This window comes from Poecilia reticulata, linkage group LG19 (assembly GCF_000633615.1).
Source record: "Poecilia reticulata strain Guanapo linkage group LG19, Guppy_female_1.0+MT, whole genome shotgun sequence".
Lineage (NCBI taxonomy): Eukaryota > Metazoa > Chordata > Actinopteri > Cyprinodontiformes > Poeciliidae > Poecilia > Poecilia reticulata.
Genome location: NC_024349.1, coordinates 12,299,323 through 12,316,600, shown reverse-complemented (window position 1 = coordinate 12,316,600; position 17,278 = coordinate 12,299,323). Strand labels below are relative to the sequence as shown.

General features: G+C 37.5%; 1 protein-coding gene across 2 annotated transcripts in view; it reads left to right on the top strand.

Moving 5' to 3' along the window:
• The window catches only part of mta3 (metastasis associated 1 family, member 3), a 30,872-nt gene that overhangs the window by 8,287 nt on the left and 5,307 nt on the right, over positions 1-17,278 (top strand). The window contains exons 4-18 of one of the 2 annotated variants that reach the window (XM_008437070.1): positions 1,362-1,488; positions 1,664-1,727; positions 2,556-2,673; positions 2,775-2,877; positions 3,648-3,747; positions 4,045-4,233; positions 5,259-5,333; positions 6,092-6,150; positions 6,252-6,370; positions 7,317-7,474; positions 9,999-10,221; positions 13,274-13,366; positions 13,482-13,643; positions 14,690-14,721; positions 14,803-14,918. In XM_008437070.1, coding sequence (XP_008435292.1) covers positions 1,362-1,488; positions 1,664-1,727; positions 2,556-2,673; positions 2,775-2,877; positions 3,648-3,747; positions 4,045-4,233; positions 5,259-5,333; positions 6,092-6,150; positions 6,252-6,370; positions 7,317-7,474; positions 9,999-10,221; positions 13,274-13,366; positions 13,482-13,643; positions 14,690-14,721; positions 14,803-14,918 — 1,738 coding nt within the window. Of the gene's footprint in view, positions 1-1,361; positions 1,489-1,663; positions 1,728-2,555; positions 2,674-2,774; positions 2,878-3,647; positions 3,748-4,044; positions 4,234-5,258; positions 5,334-6,091; positions 6,151-6,251; positions 6,371-7,316; positions 7,475-9,998; positions 10,222-13,273; positions 13,367-13,481; positions 13,644-14,689; positions 14,722-14,802; positions 14,929-17,278 lie in introns of both variants that reach the window. The other variant, XM_008437071.2, reaches the window with a different exon arrangement.

Here is a 17,278-nt window from a genome sequence, read left to right as displayed (position 1 = left end):
AGCATTTTTAGAAAATAAGGCTTCCTTTGAAATAGCTTTTTGCATCTCCCTGCTTCCTCCAACTTCATTTTTTAGAGACCTCCCTGAAGCAGCTGCAGCCCCTTTACTCAGAACATTGTGTTCAAGCTCCATCATGGAGGAAATGGAAAATTCTGCAATGAGCTCACCTGTTTTTAAACTGGTTAGATTCCTTTTGTTCCGTAAACCAGAGCAAAAAAATCAGGTTTAATGCATAACTCGCTTGTTCTTAATCTTAAAGTGGCAAACCTGCATTCAGGACTGAGAATCTGAGACTTTTGGTCGTTTGAACTCGATAAAGGACTTTGATGGTTGTCAATAGATCACAAAAATGTTTTACAGTCATCATAAAACTGCATTGTTTTCATTAGTGTTTAACAAATCCACTGGAAAGTAATTWAAGGTGTTTCTGGATTGTAGTTTGAGCATTTTGCTCTCATCTGCTGCTGTTGTCTTTGTGTGTTGACTCAGCTGCTCCAAWCCAGCAAATCCAGTATTTATGGATGGATACGGCGCTTCAGGTCACATTTTCAGTTTGGCTTGAAAATAAAATCTACTTTTTACTTGGATTCAGTTTCTGATTTTAACCGTTTTTTCCTCTTTTTTTCAAGATAAAAAAAAAAAATGAAAATGTTAGCAAATATTTTCAAAAATTGGCTTTTATTTTAATCATTTGTTCTGTGAGTTGTACGACTTAACATTAGGGCCAGGCTTTACGAGAATATAATATAGTCATAATATCAGCAGAATAAAGATGCAATTTCACAAGAAGACTGTCTTAAATTTACAAGAAAAAAGTTATTTTAATTAGAAAAACGTTTGAATAATTTGTTGTTTTTCGTGTTGGCATTCCCATAAAATTGCTACTTCATTCTCCAAATATTGCGACTTTATTATGGTCATATTAGGACTTTATTCCTGTATTACGCTCACCGTACTCTTGTAACATCATGAATTTATTTAAAAAAATAAAAAATAAAATAAAATCTTATCCTGATCCTAATATTCTGTCAGAGTTGACTTGAATTCAAGGTCCAAATAACTTGAAGCTGTGAAACGGATGGTGGATTTTGGGCAAACTGACATCATTCTGATCCAAACCCAAAGAGTTTATTGGTGAACATAAAAAGTCAGATTTTCCACAAATTAAATCTTCAAAAACCTAAAATTTGCCCATTCTTAATCTTACATAAATTCCAGTGAAAGTTTTTGATTTTGAAGCGCTTTAATCATCTAATAAAACCAAATGAATCCCTTAGACTTGTCATTTTTTTCCCCTCCTCTTGCTTGTTTCTTCGGTGGGTTTATTCTGACTCGGCCTYTTCTCTTTGTGCCTTTTGCAGAGGAGTTGGAAGAAGAGAAGGAGAACCCAACAGAGACCGAGCTCACAGACAAACAGAAACACCAGCTTCGTCACAGAGAGCTCTTCCTCTCCCGACAGTATGAGAGTCTGCCTGCGACACACATTAGGTACTAAAACACAAGCTCACACACGCATGCAGACTGTTTTCTGTRCCGCGCCGCTCGTCATCTGCAGGCAGCGCATGTGGACAAGTCATTCAGCCACAAATGCATTACAGGCACAGGCCACTTCCTTTGAGTATGTTTTACATGGTGCGTGCTTCCCTTCCTCCCTCTCCATCAGGGGGAAGTGCAGCGTCGCTTTATTGAACGAGACCGAAGCCGTTCTTTCATACCTTGACAAAGAGGTAAGCCTGAGGGGAGGGAAACCACATCTGCTACCACCGCTTGATCTTTTATCTGAACATCATGGAATAACTCRCCACACTTATCTTATTTCCTAATTTTAGATTCCTTTTAAACTCATTTATTTGACTTCTATCTTGGTTTAGCTTCACAAAACAAGAAGCTGAAATAAACCTGAAAAGGTTTGATCTCATTTAGGGTGTTTTCACAGTAGACTCTGTTCGATAATGATAGTTTTCAGACATTGTTTACATCTGGATTTACTCCGTCTGGCTTCTGCCGGTGCAGAATCATAAYGCAGAAAACAATCGGATACATATCTGACTTAGTAACACATATAAAATTATGCAAATCAGATTTTTTTCTCCATGAAAAGATCAGAATTGGGTGGTTCAGACTGGGATTTGAGTCGCATTCAGCTGCTGTGTGAATGAACTTTAGTCTGTTTGGATTCTGGTCTGGATTAACTACATAGATTACAATATGAATTCATAGCCTACTGCTACATATTGTTAGAGATAAACTAGACGTAAAATCCCCTAATGAACCAGTTAGTTGTTTATAATCAGATTTTATTCAACATTACCAGATTGTTCAGGCAGGAAAGTCTGAACTACCTAGTTCAGTTTGCTAAATGAATAAATCGCTAAAACATTCTCGCCTGACAATTTATCAGTTGCTTTTAAATGTAGCCACTCTTTTCCTGCAGACAGGTGTTGATTTTTCTTTATTTTTTCCCRCATTGTCTGGCACTGTATTGATTGTGTAGCTTCATGAATTTGACAGAAGAGAGCGGTCGCATGCAGTGACGTATTTCTGCTCCTCTTCAGGACACTTTCTTCTACTCGCTGGTGTACGACCCGACTCAGAAGACCCTGCTGGCCGACAAGGGAGAGATCCGAGTGGGGCCGCGCTTTCAGGCAGACGTACCTGAAATGTTGCAGGAGGGTGCGTCGCAGTTTGTTGTTTGAAATTCACTTGGACATTTTGGTTTCTCTGAAGCAATCGTGCTCCAGTTCGCTCTGTAAGAGGCTTCCTTTGTGTTGCAGGAGAGGCAGATGACAGGGACCAGTCCAAACTGGAAGAGAAGCTCTGGGATCCAGAGTGTCCTCTGACCGACAAACAGATAGATCAGTTCCTAGTGGTGGCGCGGTAGGTCACCTTTCTGCTCAGATTGCTGCCTCATGGTCAYATAAACCCAATCTGCTGTCAGAAAGATCAAAAATCCTGGCTGAACTAAGTTGTTCAGCTGTTTCTTATGTACAATGTTTATTTTCTCATTTGATTTAAACATTTATAGAACAAATGTAGACTATAGTCTGTTTTACATAAAGCATATTTCTGGATGAATAGTGTTTAGARTTCGGTAGTAACTCGTTACATTTACTYGAGTATCCTGTTGGGGAAAAAAATTACTTTTAGGAGTATTTTTACTACACTGTTCTTTTTACTTGAGTAATTTTATTATAAAGTATTGCTACTATTACTTGAGTAAGTTTTGGGTGAAGTTACCCACTGAGTAATTTTACTGAATAAAGAACAAACCAAACATTCACCAGACACAGAGCTGCASTTTTTAAGTTTTATATCGAAAGAAATTGATTTGGAAAAATGTTTCCTTTGCCTGATTTTGTAATTATGTTATTTATATGAATTATTTTCATTTTGGTCCTTTTAAAAATTCCAAAATGTCCACAYATTTTGGTCTGTCTGATGCTGTATTTTTAAATACTAGATTTTTTTTACTTTTCTACTCCTCCTGGAGTAAGTTCTTGGCTACTTTTTACTTGAGTAAATTCATCATCAAAGTAGCGGTGCTCTTATTTGTGTACATGTTTTGTGTATTTCTAGTGAAATTGGGGAAAATTCCACCCGTTCGCTTTTATTTCACGAGTTTCTTGTTTGTCGTTGGGTTTTTTCAGAGCGGTCGGGACCTTTGCGCGAGCGCTGGACTGCAGCAGTTCAGTTCGACAACCAAGCTTGCACATGAGTGCAGCAGCAGCCTCTCGAGACATCACACTGGTGAGTYGGACACGCTTTCTTTCTGGAAACGACCCACCATTTTCACTCTATAAAGGCTTCAATCAACAAGATGCACTTTGAGTTCAATCCTAATCAGATTATGGTATCTGGGATGAATGTTTGGATGATATAAATGCTTAAGTTTCTGTTGCATTCAATACTAGTGTCTCTATTTAGGAACCGGCAGGATGCTTTAAGTGTCTTAATGTTTTAGAAGAAGCTCTAAACGGTGCTTCTGTTTCTGTCACGCTGCTGCTTTCTAAATAGGATTTCATCATAACCCTCGTTCTCCCTTAGTTCCACGCGATGGACACGCTGCACCGCCATAACTACGACCTGTCCAGCGCTCTGAGCGTTCTGGTCCCGGCGGGCGGCCCAGTGCTCTGCAGGGATGAGATGGAGGAGTGGAGCGCCTCGGAAGCGGCCATGTTTGAAGAGGCTTTGGAGAAATATGGGAAAGACTTCAATGACATCCGACAAGACTTTGTAGGTGTTTGGTTTGTTTCCTTACTGAATTGCGACCTTGGTGTAAATTATGTGCAAGTTTAAAAGTTGATCTGCTGTGAGAAACTTCAAAACCTTCGCTGATTTTAAACGGAGCACAGACTAAGTTTTATTAGGGCTGCAGCTAAGGATTAATTATTCTGACGATTAGTCAATTAATCTGATAAATCTTATATCTTTTTTATTACATTATTAGAAATAACATCAAACATGAAAATAAACATTTTATTGCCGTAAAATGCATTAGAAGCATTCATTTAGTGCATGCTTGATCATTTGTAGCAAAGGATGCATCTGCAGCTAAAAAATACTTCGGAAAGCTCATCTCTTTCTGCTTGATTTAACATAAAGTCTGACTTTTTTTGTCTTTATCRATTAATAAATGGWTGCAGACGGTTCTTATTTGAAGATTTTTARCAGAATTTGAACCAGAGGAATCTAAAACTATGACAAGATAAATATGTTGTTTTTTTATCTTAGATGCAAAACATCTATATCTTTTGTACATTCTTGGATTGAAAGAGTATGTTGTTCTTTCAGCAAGTAGCCATTTTTTGAGTTTGTATACTCTAATTACTAAATTAGTTGATTATTTTAATAATTGATTTGTCATGAATAATTTTATTCATTGTTTCATCCCTAAATTTTCTGAATGTGCAAATTTTCCAGTTTTCCCTCTCAATCCTCGTCTGGACGACTCTTTCATTTTCTAATCTCTCTCTAATTGAACTTCAAAAATACAACCAGGATACAATTGAATTAGGGCGGCTGCAGCAGGTGCTCATGAATACGTATTAAGCATGTGAATCACTGCGCGCGTGTCGTCGTCTGCGGCCAGAAGCGAGCGAAGTCAGACGCTCCCAGCCTTTGTGGTCACGACGTCTCATGAATAAACATGAACGCTCTGCGCCCAGACGGCAGGAACATGAGGTATTAATATTATTAATTTGCTCTCCGTCTCCCTCTCCAACCTTCGCTCTGTGTTTGGCTCCTCCTGCGTCGTGAAGCTGCCGTGGAAGTCCCTGACCAGCATCATAGAGTACTACTACATGTGGAAGACCACAGACAGATATGTGCAACAGGTGAGGCTGCTGCACTGATTTGTGTTTTTTTTTTTTTTTTTGAGATATTCATCTTCTCTGTGTTAATTAGCTCAAAGCTGCTGTGTGAAATTACAGATTATGTTTACCGTGTTCATGCAAGACCAAAAACAATCAGGACCCCTGGCAAATGAATAAAAACTCCACAGGGAGCCTTTTAAGCAGCTTATAATGAACTCAAAACAAACTTTCTCCCTGCAGCCGAGCTGTTTGTGCCACATGAAGGTTTTACATTTACGCTCGTCATCTTCAGTGCTTTCCCTTACAGAATGTCTCAACAAAAAGGCTCCAAATGTAGTTTCTCACCCCCAGGGAGGGATTATTGATTCGAGTTCAACTTTGAAAACTTCGGCTTTAACTTTTCAAACTAAGTTATGGCTTGTATAAAACTTTGCAAGCCTGTAAAACTGCGTTTGAAAGTCTGTAGTGTAGAAATTTGGTCTAAAATTTTTGTCTACGACTTTGGAAAGCCATAAATGTAAAAAACATGAGCTTCTACCCAGTCTGGAAAAGGTTTCTTTTGTCTTATTGCTTACATTTGTAATTCTGTATCTATAATTTCTCACAGATTTTGAAGTATTGAACGAGAACTCACAGAAAACAGAAGATCTGAGATGGAACTTTTTTAGGCATTTTGAAAAAAACAAATTTAGGATGATAGTGTATTGGTTTCTGTTCAGAGCGACTTGTTGTTTTTTGATTTCCTATTGAATAAATTCAYTCTGTGTTTCCACGAGCAGAAAAGGCTGAAGGCAGCCGAGGCAGAAAGCAAGCTGAAGCAGGTTTATATCCCCACATAGTAAGTTTCCTTCCTTCAAATTAAAATGTGAAATTAAATGTTTTTCATATTTTGTGTGTAATGAAAGTGCAGCGTTTTCACATCGCTCTTCATCTTTACAGCAACAAACCCAACCCCAACCAGATCTCGATGACCAACGGTAAAATGGCGACTGTGAACGGAGCGGGCCCCGGGGCCTTCCATGCAGCGGGAGGCGGCCGAGCCTGCGAGAGCTGCTACAGTGAGTTTGGTTTGTCCACATGAATCCAGAACAAAACGCCAAGAAATGTTTAAAGTTTTCCGCTGGGCGACAGAATGTTGTTTGTTTGATGACGATGYGTTTGGCTTAAAAAGAAAAGTCCTGAATTCAGATAGTTTCCATAGAAAGTTTTTATTTATTATTTTTGGAAAAATTACGATTTTTTTTTTTTTTTTTTACATATAAGATAAATATTTATCATTGTAAGTTGTTTTATAAAGAATCTGTWGTCAGTGGAATATTTTCTCTATTCATCGATTAATTGGATAAGAAAACTGACCCATTCTACCGATTCTTCATTTAAATACTTGCGTRTATTTTATGCAATACTGTACATACATAGAAATACAAATAACTCAATTCTTTTTAAATAAAATAATAATTTTTGCATAAATTGAATATGTTTAATGTGTTTCTAATACTTTATAAAATAAGTTTAAGTGGCTAAATGAAAAATCTGTAAAATGCACCAATTTTTTGTATCTAATTAATCACCAAAACTAATTAATTACTGAAATATTCATTAGTTGCGGCCCTAATTGGCAGCTGTTCAGAATGGTGCATGCAAGAATATTAACTGAAAGTTGAGTGAAAGGAAAAAGTCCRRCAGCTGTTGGCTCTAATTATAAAAGTTACCAAAAATAAATGCTTAAAATATGGTTAATCTAGATTACATGTCTATTTTTATTTGAGTTATTGACTTATATTAACCTTTTGATAATTTACTGACCTCTATATTACAGTAACATGAACGGACAGAGGAAATGCATTTGTTTATCTTTTGTCCTGCCWGCTGTGTGAACAGCRTTTCAGATGTTTACTAGTGGAGTTCAAATAACAGCTGAATTATTTAAGGCACTGTGGACAGGTGTTGATTCTTCCAGTGCGCTCCGCTAACTGGATTTATTGCGTTTTGTGCGTTGAGCAGCCATGCAGTCGGCCCAGTGGTACTCCTGGGGGCCTCCCAACATGCAGTGCCGCCTGTGCGTTTCCTGCTGGATGTACTGGAAGAAGTACGGCGGTCTGAAGATGCCGAGCAGAGCCGAGGCCCCAGAGGAGAGGACCTCCCCGACTCCTGCAAGCAATGTAAGTTCAAGATCTTGTGTTACAAACTTGGAGGCCCGCCGGCCACATGTGGCCCGCCAAAACGTTTAACGTGGCCCTCGAGACTCCAGAGGGATGCATAAGTGGAAGCAAATCAAAGCAGTTTTTATTGGTTTTCTGCCAAGTTACAGAAAATCGATTGAGATTGTGCTAATTCTCATAAACTCAGCAGACCCTCGCACTGATACATAATTGCAAATTCGACTGCAACTAATGATTGTTTTAGTAATTATTGATTATTCTGATGATTAATTGGATAAAATAGATGGTACATTCTAAAGATCTTTAATTTAAACCCTTCTTTAAATAACAAAATATAACAAAATTTTAAAAGATAAAATACATATTTATTGCCTAAAATGCTAAATCAATCCTAATTATGAAATCTAAACTGCATGAAGCTAAAGTTTTGCTAAAAAGTGTTTTTGTCTTGAATGCAAAATATTTATTTTTTTGTAGTTTTAGCTTAATTACTGCTCTGAATTTCTTTCTTTCAGCAAATTACCTTTTTTTTAAACTGCATACTCCAGTTAACAATTAATCTATTATATGATTAGTTAACAATTATTTTAGTAATCGATTAATCACTATTAATCCGATTAGTCATTTCAGCCCTATACTAAATTTTCCGAAATAGTTAAAAACATCAGATTTAAGTGACTCCTAACTCCCACCTGCAGGTGGCAGTATTTCATACTCACCTTTACTTCGTGTCAAATATACGGCAAGTAACTGAAAGCGCAAATATAGCAAAACTTCTTGCAAGTATTTCTAATTTAGCACCACAAAATCAGTCATTGTGATTACAAAAACAATGTTCAATATTATGTAATTTTAAGATGTATTTATCAAATGCAGATAGTGCTATTTATTAATATTTTTACAGCTTTTTTTAAGGTGTTTTATGTTATACATTCTGGGGTTCCCCCAGAAAGCTTGCTTACCTCAGTGGTTGGGCAATCGGCAGTTATTCATCCAGCGGCCCGTCATGTTTTTGAGTTAAAAAATGTTTAAAGTTGACAGGAATTTTGAAAATATCACTTGATAATCATGTGTTATTGGAAGATTAATACCTCAACACTAAGTATAAAGTCTTTAAAAATGCAAACATCTTCAAAAGACTTAAATAAATAAGCAATGCTTAGCCTGGTGGGGGCACAAGTAAAGCCTGGTGGCCCACCAGGCTTATAGAACACTGTGGGAAACCCTGCATTCTGACACAACCAGGCCCAAAATGTCCTAGATCAACAAAATGAGCTTTAAAACTCAAAGTAGTGGCCATTTGTAATAAAAAACATTACATGAAGAATTGAAGCAAAGCAAAAATATTTTAATCCATGTAGAATAAGCAGAAAATCATTCATTTGTAAGAGTGTGAAATGTACCGATGCAGTGTGTCTGTGATATCTCCAGCTAGCATCAATTATTCAGCGTACTAGCAGCATATTGTAGTGAGTTTCACATATTGGACGCTAATAGGGTCACACAGTTTCTCAAGGCCTTTTGTAATGGAGGAAGCTGACCATTTGTAACAAAGAAAATCGCCTCACAGGCGAGGACTGCAGCTTCATCTGCATAAGCGGTCAGCATAATGTGAGACGAGTTGGTATTCAAAACCAGTGGTATTAATCATATTAGCGCGGTAGCATACTGGGAGCCCTGGTTGTGATGGATGTGATTGCATTAGTTCTGATGGAACAACATAAAGGTTGTTTCTGGTGCTCAGAGTTGGTTTTTTAAGAGCTTCACAGCTTCTAGTGGTGGATTAAATTACAGCGTTCCAACACAGACTTCAATCTGGAATAATCTGGATTGACGGAGTCCTTATTTCCTGTTGGATTAAAGTGATAAAGAGCTGCATTCCTAAAAACAAACAAGAAAAAGCAACTGTTTTAAATCTGGTGCATAGAAATGTTTTAATATGTCATCCATGGATCCATCCATCCCTCCATTAATTCACTGTCATCCATCCATCATTCATTCACCTATTCATCCCTCCATCCGTTCATACCTCCATTTATTAATCTACCTCAGTCCTTCTGTAATTCAGCCATTCATCCATCCATCCGTCCATTAAATAATTTATTAGTTGTTTCTCTACATAGTTCTGTCAGTCTCTTCTTCATCATCAATCCATCCTTCTTGCCATTTATTCATGCTTCACTCTGTCATTTTTATTCGTCCATTAATTTGTCCATCAATGTGTTTATTTATCGATGCCCACCTATCCATCCATCAATCTTTTCTTCATTCTTTCCATCCGTCCATCCATCTGTACTAAGTCAGAGTCTGGGAAAAGTGGTGTGAAAAATATGTAGGAGCCCAGGAATCAATGTTTCTGTAGAAGAAAATCACTAATAAAACCAACTTAACTCATTTTAATCCTAGTCTGTAAGCTTTTCTTCTGCAATTTTTTAGTCTTCTGACCTGCTTACCACTGACTTTGGTACAGTTTAAGATAACAAAATGGCAGCCTGACAGTTTCTTTCCTCCTCTGTCCGTCCAGGAGTCGCGCTCCAGGAGTCACGTTCCCCGCCAGTCCAACCACATGGTACCGATGAGGAACAGCGGCAGCCCCAAGTCCTCCATGAAGACCAAGCAGGCCTTCCTGCTGCAGGCCACCCGCCTCACCAAACTGGCTCGGCACATGTGCCGGGACATCATCAGGCTGCGCCGTGCTGCGCGCCGGCCCTTTGTCCCCATTAACTGTGGGGCCATAAAGGCGGAGTGTAAGAGCTCTTTCAATTCCTCCTAACTTCTGCCACATACCCACACACACACACACACACACACACCACCCTTCCTCTTCTCTCCTCACCCCAATCTCCCCACCATCGACCACCATCGCTACCCTCGTTTGTCTCATTCTGTTTTTATTATTATTGTTATTATTATTTTGTTTTTGTATTCTCCCACCCCCTGTTTCCAATAAAGGCTGCCTGTCCTCATAACTGAGTTTTGATCATCTTTTCATTCGTTTTTTTTTTTGTTCATTTTCTGTTGTTTTGATCTTTTAATTCAGATCTAGTGGTTAAAACATTCATTTTGCACACTCACACCTGCAACGACAGAGAATCTTCAAATAAGTAACAATATTATGATAACTTCCATCAGGGGCCGTGTTGTTGTCTGAGCCGTATCTTTGCAGGAGTTACATGTAGAGAAAATGTATTTTAGTAAGAAGCTCTATTTTGCATGGCGCCATCTGTGCTGTCATGACTCAAACGTAAATGTTGGCTGTAAATACTGAACCTCAGCTCCGCCATTTTGTTTCTTTTGCTCATGCATCTCCTCCTTTCTCATGACTGTATGTGTTTTTATTTGTATTGGAAAAGATGAACTGTGATTGGACGGACTCCTGAGTATTCATACCTCTGGTTCTGTTTCACATTCCTGCTACAATTCAAGCACAATCACCATCAGCTTTATTTAGATTTGATCTGAAGTTATTTTTGGTGATCTACCTCATTTATCAGTCTGGTGTTTTTACGTTTAACTCTTGCTGTAGGATGGCTCTACAGGTAGCTCAACCCAACACTCCCATTCACCTTCAGAGAGATGGGTCAACTCAAACAAAATACCAAATATAGAATTTTACTTTATTTGTGAAATTTCTCCTCATCACCTGCTGAAACATTCACCAGCCTCCATTGAATAGACGGTTTATAAAAATAAATTCTCATTTCTTTCATGTTTTCTGGACCAAAGAGTTTTGCAGATAAAGGTTAGGGCCACAAAAAAGAACGAAATTTTATTTTAATGTCAGAATTAGCTTTGTTTCCCCCTCAGAATTCAGTTTTTTTTTGTTACTTTAATCAGAATCAGAAATGTTTGTTTATGCACCACCAGCATAGATCTACTCTTAAATCTGGATAAATGAATAAATGTGCATTTATCTACATTTATTCACTGTGGATAAATGTAGGTTTTCAACATAACACTGTGGCGTAGAAATATTCAGATTAATCACATAAATGTTCTTGAAAAATCAAGGAAATCTTTAAAGTTTCTTTTCTAACAAATTTCTGAGAATAATTTTAATGCTTGAGTTTTATCTTGCAGTTTTCCAACTTTTGGAGATCAGAAATTTACTTTTTTTTTCTTGAAAATTTCTGAGACTGAGTTTTTATTTTTGTGGAAATTTACGCCTTATTTTTATATGGTCCTAATACGCCGTCACAGACAACATGAGAATGTTTGGTTATTTATTTGTGTTTTTACACAGATTGATACAGAATTAGAATTTTGACATTAAAGCCAAATTTCTGAGGGAGACAAAGTCAGAATTTAATTACAATTTTTTTGGTGGCTCTAATCTACTTCCGTAGCGTTTGAGACGTCATTATTGCAGATCAGTTTGGAAGCACAAACAGTTCACACTGAAGTCAGACATAGGCAATATTTTAAAGTAATGTGAGTGACCACACACAAAAAAAAAAACTAATTTCAGAAAAAAAAAATCATATTGGAGCAGATGCAGTGTGAACATAGCCTGAGTTTCTCCCCTGGAGGAGTCGGCCTGACTTTCTGGGGAAAAGGAAATCACAGCTTTTATTCTGACCCATCGACACTGAAAAAACAGAACAAGTGATCCAACTTAAATATTTTGTGTTAATGGGTCACAAGGAATCAAATTAAGTTAACCCAAGTTAAGTTATTTCTTTTATTGTCAAGTTAAACAAATGTAAATAAATTAAGTTAGCCAAACTTCATTAAATTACTTGTGACCAGTTAGCACAGCTTTTTAATTTTAGTGCTCCATTCTCTTTTTTTTCAGTGTACTGTGCTCCTTACACTGAAAAAACACAAAGTCTTACAAAGTATTTTTGGTCTAGTCTCTACTTCAAACTTGAAATAAGCCAAAACTAACCTAAAAGTAACTTTGAGCAAGATATAAAGGCTTGTTTTAAGTAAATAATTCCTTAAAATTGATGAAAAAAGTACTTGTTCCATTGGCAACAAGTAGTTAAACAGCTAAATAATAATCCATGTTATAATTACTTATAATATGGGACATTTATCGGCCAATAGAACAAGTACCTCATCAATATTAAGGAATTATTTACTTAAAACAAGTTTATCTTGCTGAAAAGTTATGTTCAAGTTAGTTTTTCTTATTTCAAGTGTAATAACATATTACAGTTGAAATAAGTGTAATATGTTACACTTATTTCTAGAGGACCAAAATTACTTGGTAAGAGTTTGTGTTTTTGCAGGGGTATGAATACTTTTGCAGGGCACATGAAGTGTTTGCTGCATCACCGTCTCACCCACCGCAGGACGGACCGCCTTCTCATGTCCTGTGTTCAGATCATGCAATATTCATTTGAAACCATCCTGAAGCCTCGTCTGTCTTGTAAATCCTGGAGACAGGATTTTGCCGTCTTCCTCTGTTCTCCGCTCATTTTCCTCCTCCTTTGATTTTCCTTTCATTAACTGTGTGAATGTGAGGGATACATCTCCAATAAAGTCAGTCCTGAAAGCATTTCCTCCGAGTCCTTGTGCTTCATGTGTCTGTTTTGTGTCCATCAGCAGTTACAGGAACACACACCAGCCATCCCCCCCATGCATGCACTCTCATGCACATCCAGCTCCTTTTGTGACTCCCTCACCTTTTCATCTACATGTCTTGCAAGGCATTTCTTTCTGAGTGTGCATGTATGCATGAATCCAGATCTCAATTTTGGTTTTTCACGCTCATGCATCGCAAATGCGTCAAATTAATTAAAGGGAACGACCGATACAAAGATATACATATGTGTGTGTGTGTGTTTGGTTTAGACATGTTGAGGGTGTCAGAAGGGCAGGGGACCCGGCTACCCAAAACCAGAGCGGCCCAAAGGAGCACTCTGACCAGTGTCCTGCAGTTTCTAGGTAAACGCTCAGTGATATCAGCCCGAACTCCGTCCGAACTGCGTCTGAGCATCAATTATTCAGGCGGTGTGAACGAGCCAGTTCATGCAGCTCCAGTGTGTGGTGTCTCTTCCAGAGTCCCGGCCCATGGCCCACGCCCCTCGCTCCCACCGCACCCCAGGCCTGCAGACGCCTCCGCCTCGCCGCCTCCTCTCCTCTCTCCCGCACGGACCCCACGGCATGCTGGGAAAACGCAGCTACCACCACCACAGCAGGGCTGACCCGGAGAGGCGTTCAGGTACAAGGGAGGAGTTTGTTTGTTTGTTTGTTTGTTTGTTTGTTTGTTTGTTTGTTTGTTTGTTTGTTTGTTTGTTTGTTTGTTAAAATCAGGCTATCTGAGATCATTTCAAGAACGTAGGAGACGGAAGGGGAGAAACCCACTCTTACTGCTTTATAAAATTAATTTAATTAACTTTTGCTGCTAAATTGGAGCCACCTCAGCAAAAACCAGTCAACTTTTGACTCTGTTCAGTAATTTGATAGATTTTTTTTTAAGTTAAATGTTTGTTTTTTTGCTTGAATTTAAAAAGGTAGTGTTTAATAGCAGCTTAAAGCAGAAAGATGGATAAATTAATTAAATGAATCTAAAAAATGATTCACAATTGAGTTTTCTTGTACATTTGTGTTTAGAAGCTTAACAAACTTTGAACCTTAAGGACTTAATTGATGTGTTTTTGTCAGATTAAGAACTTGGTGCACAAATAAAATTTGTTTTTATGTTATTTTCTTGAATTCACACACAGCAAAAATTACACATACAAGTATACCAGTTTCTCTGGTTTTACTTTTTATAGGTAGCTATATGTTTGAGTAAAATTAATATTGTTCTTTTAGTCTATGAACTACTGACAACATGTCTCTGAAATTCCAAGACAAAATTTAGTTTTTATTTGCAGAAAATGAGAAATGGTCAAAATAACAAAAAAATATGCAATGCTTTCAGACCTCAAATAATGCAAGGAAAACAAGTTCATATTCATTTAGAAACAACAATACTAATGTTTTAACTCAAGAAGAGTTCAGAAATAAATCTTTGGTGGAATAACCAATGGGGTTCAGTTCAGTTGTCTCAAAATTTTTTCTGGAGTTATATATTCCCATCAAGTTTTCTGGTATTTAGCAAATATAAATAATTTTGCTAATTCTATCTAAGCTAAAACGAGACAAGTTTGGTCTGATTTAACTCCAGACTGTGAGAGAAAAATGTTTTTATGTAAATATCTGGTGCATGTATGTATACATATTTATTCTTGTGCCACCATTTTTATTTTTTATTTTTTGCAGAAAACCCTGGTTCAACAGGAGGACCTCTCATCGTAAGTGAACGTCTTGTTTTTCCTTCACATTTTCATCACTGTTTGTTGTAGTAAAACCATCGTAACCCATTGTTCCTGCAGCACAACGGCCGCAGCAGCAGCGGAAACACCAGAGGAGGAGTAATGATTCGTAAGAGACGTCCCAACTGGATCGATGCTCCCGACGACAGCTTCTTCCTCGTCACCCGGGAGACCAGGTAAGCAAAGGTGACCCTTTATTGACACATGATTGTCATTATTCTGTGTGTGTTTTTGCATTTCTCACCTTGTAAGGCCCATTTTCACAACAGATGCTACTCTGTGAGGACCCACTGCTCATTAAGTTTTCACTTCCTTGGATGTTTTATCTTATTTATTTATTTTTTTCAAAATAGWCACATTTTGACACATCATGATTGATTTAGAAAATAAATAAGTAGAATAAAACATCCAGGGKTTGAAAACTTTTTATAGGCACCAAAAAAATCTATGCTTCTACATTTGGTTTAATCAAAAAGCAAAACGTTTGGCTGCTTGGTGTCACCAGAGAGGGTCGTAAAGGTCAACATGCAAACTAAACCATAAGGAGAGAAAAAAAAAACACTTGTAAAAAAACATCATCAACAGGAAAATGGAGATGTTTCTTCAGGACTTGCATCTCCTGGGCTTTGTGGGACATCATATCTGGGGAGATGCTGGTCAGTCGTGTAAGTTTGCAGAAACAGCTGGTGAGTCACATCGTTTTATTTTCAGCAAGGTCAGGTGGGATCAACACATTTTTTACTTTATATTCCAATATTTTTCTTTTTTTTCCCCCATCCCTCTAATGTGCTTCCTGGTTTTGACTCTTTAGATCCTATCTAGACAATTTCAGAGCCCAGAACAAAAGGCTTAATTCTTAATCTCGTGATCTCCTCAGCGTCTCTTTCACAAGACACTAGTGAAGGATGGACACGTTTAGCTGATGGATTTCTGCCACTGATGTCATTCAATCACTTTCCACTTTCTTCTGCCCTCAAAATGTCCACTTGAACCACTTAGGAGGATGAAAATGAGCACCATTTCATGCCATTAGCGCAGCTTGTGATGCATCAACATCATTTCAGCTGCAGAGTAGCCGCTCGTCATTGTGAGGGTGTGACATTAGCTTTTAGTCCAGAGCAGCTCGATGCGTTTCGCCGCAGCGTAAGAGACCCCCATGCGGGACACTAAGGATGATTCTGGTTTACCAAACTGAACCAGCAATAAGCATGAGCTCTCAGCAGAGTTAATAATAATTCAAAAAAGAAACCAAGCAAGAAAGAAAGTGGAGGTTGGGTAAGGAGTCTTTTGTTTTCAAGAAATGTATAAACTGCTGTGCTTTTTTTTTTTTTTTTTAGCTTTTGGTGTTTCCCTGTCTAAAAACAAGAGGTGGAGATAAAAAAAAATACACAAGTTGATATTTATTTCCCTAAATCATCACATTGTTAAAGAAGGTTACAAAAATAGGTAGAACATACATAAAATTTTTATATTTCTTTATTTTTCTGCATTTAATTCAAATTGAAAAGTACCTTATTTATCCCAAAGGGAAATTGACTGTTGTTGTAATTCAAATCATTGAAATATCTTACAGAGTTGTGGATGGTGGTGCAGTAGCAGTCAGTCTCACAACAAATCTGAAAAGGCCTCTGACTGAAGACTGCTGTCATGACATGTKAAGAGTTCAATTTCTGGGATTTTAGTGAAATTCAAGGGAGCAGACAGATTATTTCATTATGACTATTACTTTTTCATTAATATTAAGGAAAAATGAACTAAAAAGAAGCTCCTATTTCTTGCTTAAAAGTTACTTGCGAGTTAATTTTGTTATACTTGGCAAGATTTTGTGTTTTTGGAGTGAGCGGTGAAATTCCTGGACACAAATTTGCCTTTTTATTATTTTCTGCATTTTTATCTTTCTTCTGTCATTTTCGGATGTTAACACTTCATGATACCAGTTTTAAAAAGCAAAGAAAGAAAATACTAAAAAAATAGATAAATAAAAATAAATAAAGAAATAAAAGAAATTATTATTATTTTACTGAATTTGTTATTTTTGACTTTTTCTTTTGTCATTATTGGATGGTAAGACTTTTTTGATACCAGTTTTAAAAAGAGTTTTTTGACATTTTATGTCCTTTTTTCTGTATTATATACTCCTACTACTACTACTACTTGTACTGCTACTACTACTACTACTACTACTACTACTACTACTACTACTACTACTACTACTACTACTACCTGTACTGCTACTACTACTTCTACTACTACTACTACTACTGCTACTGCTACTGCTACTGCTACTGCTACTGCTGCTACTACTACTACTACTACTGCTACTGCTACTGCTACTGCTACTGCTACTACTACTACTACTACTGCTGCTGCTACTACTACTACTACTGCTGCTGCTACTACTACTACTACTGCTGCTGCTACTACTACTACTAGTACTGCTGCTACTACTACCTGTACTGCTACTACTACTTCTACTACTACTACTACTACTGCTACTACTACTACTGCTACTGCTACTGCTACTACTACTACTACT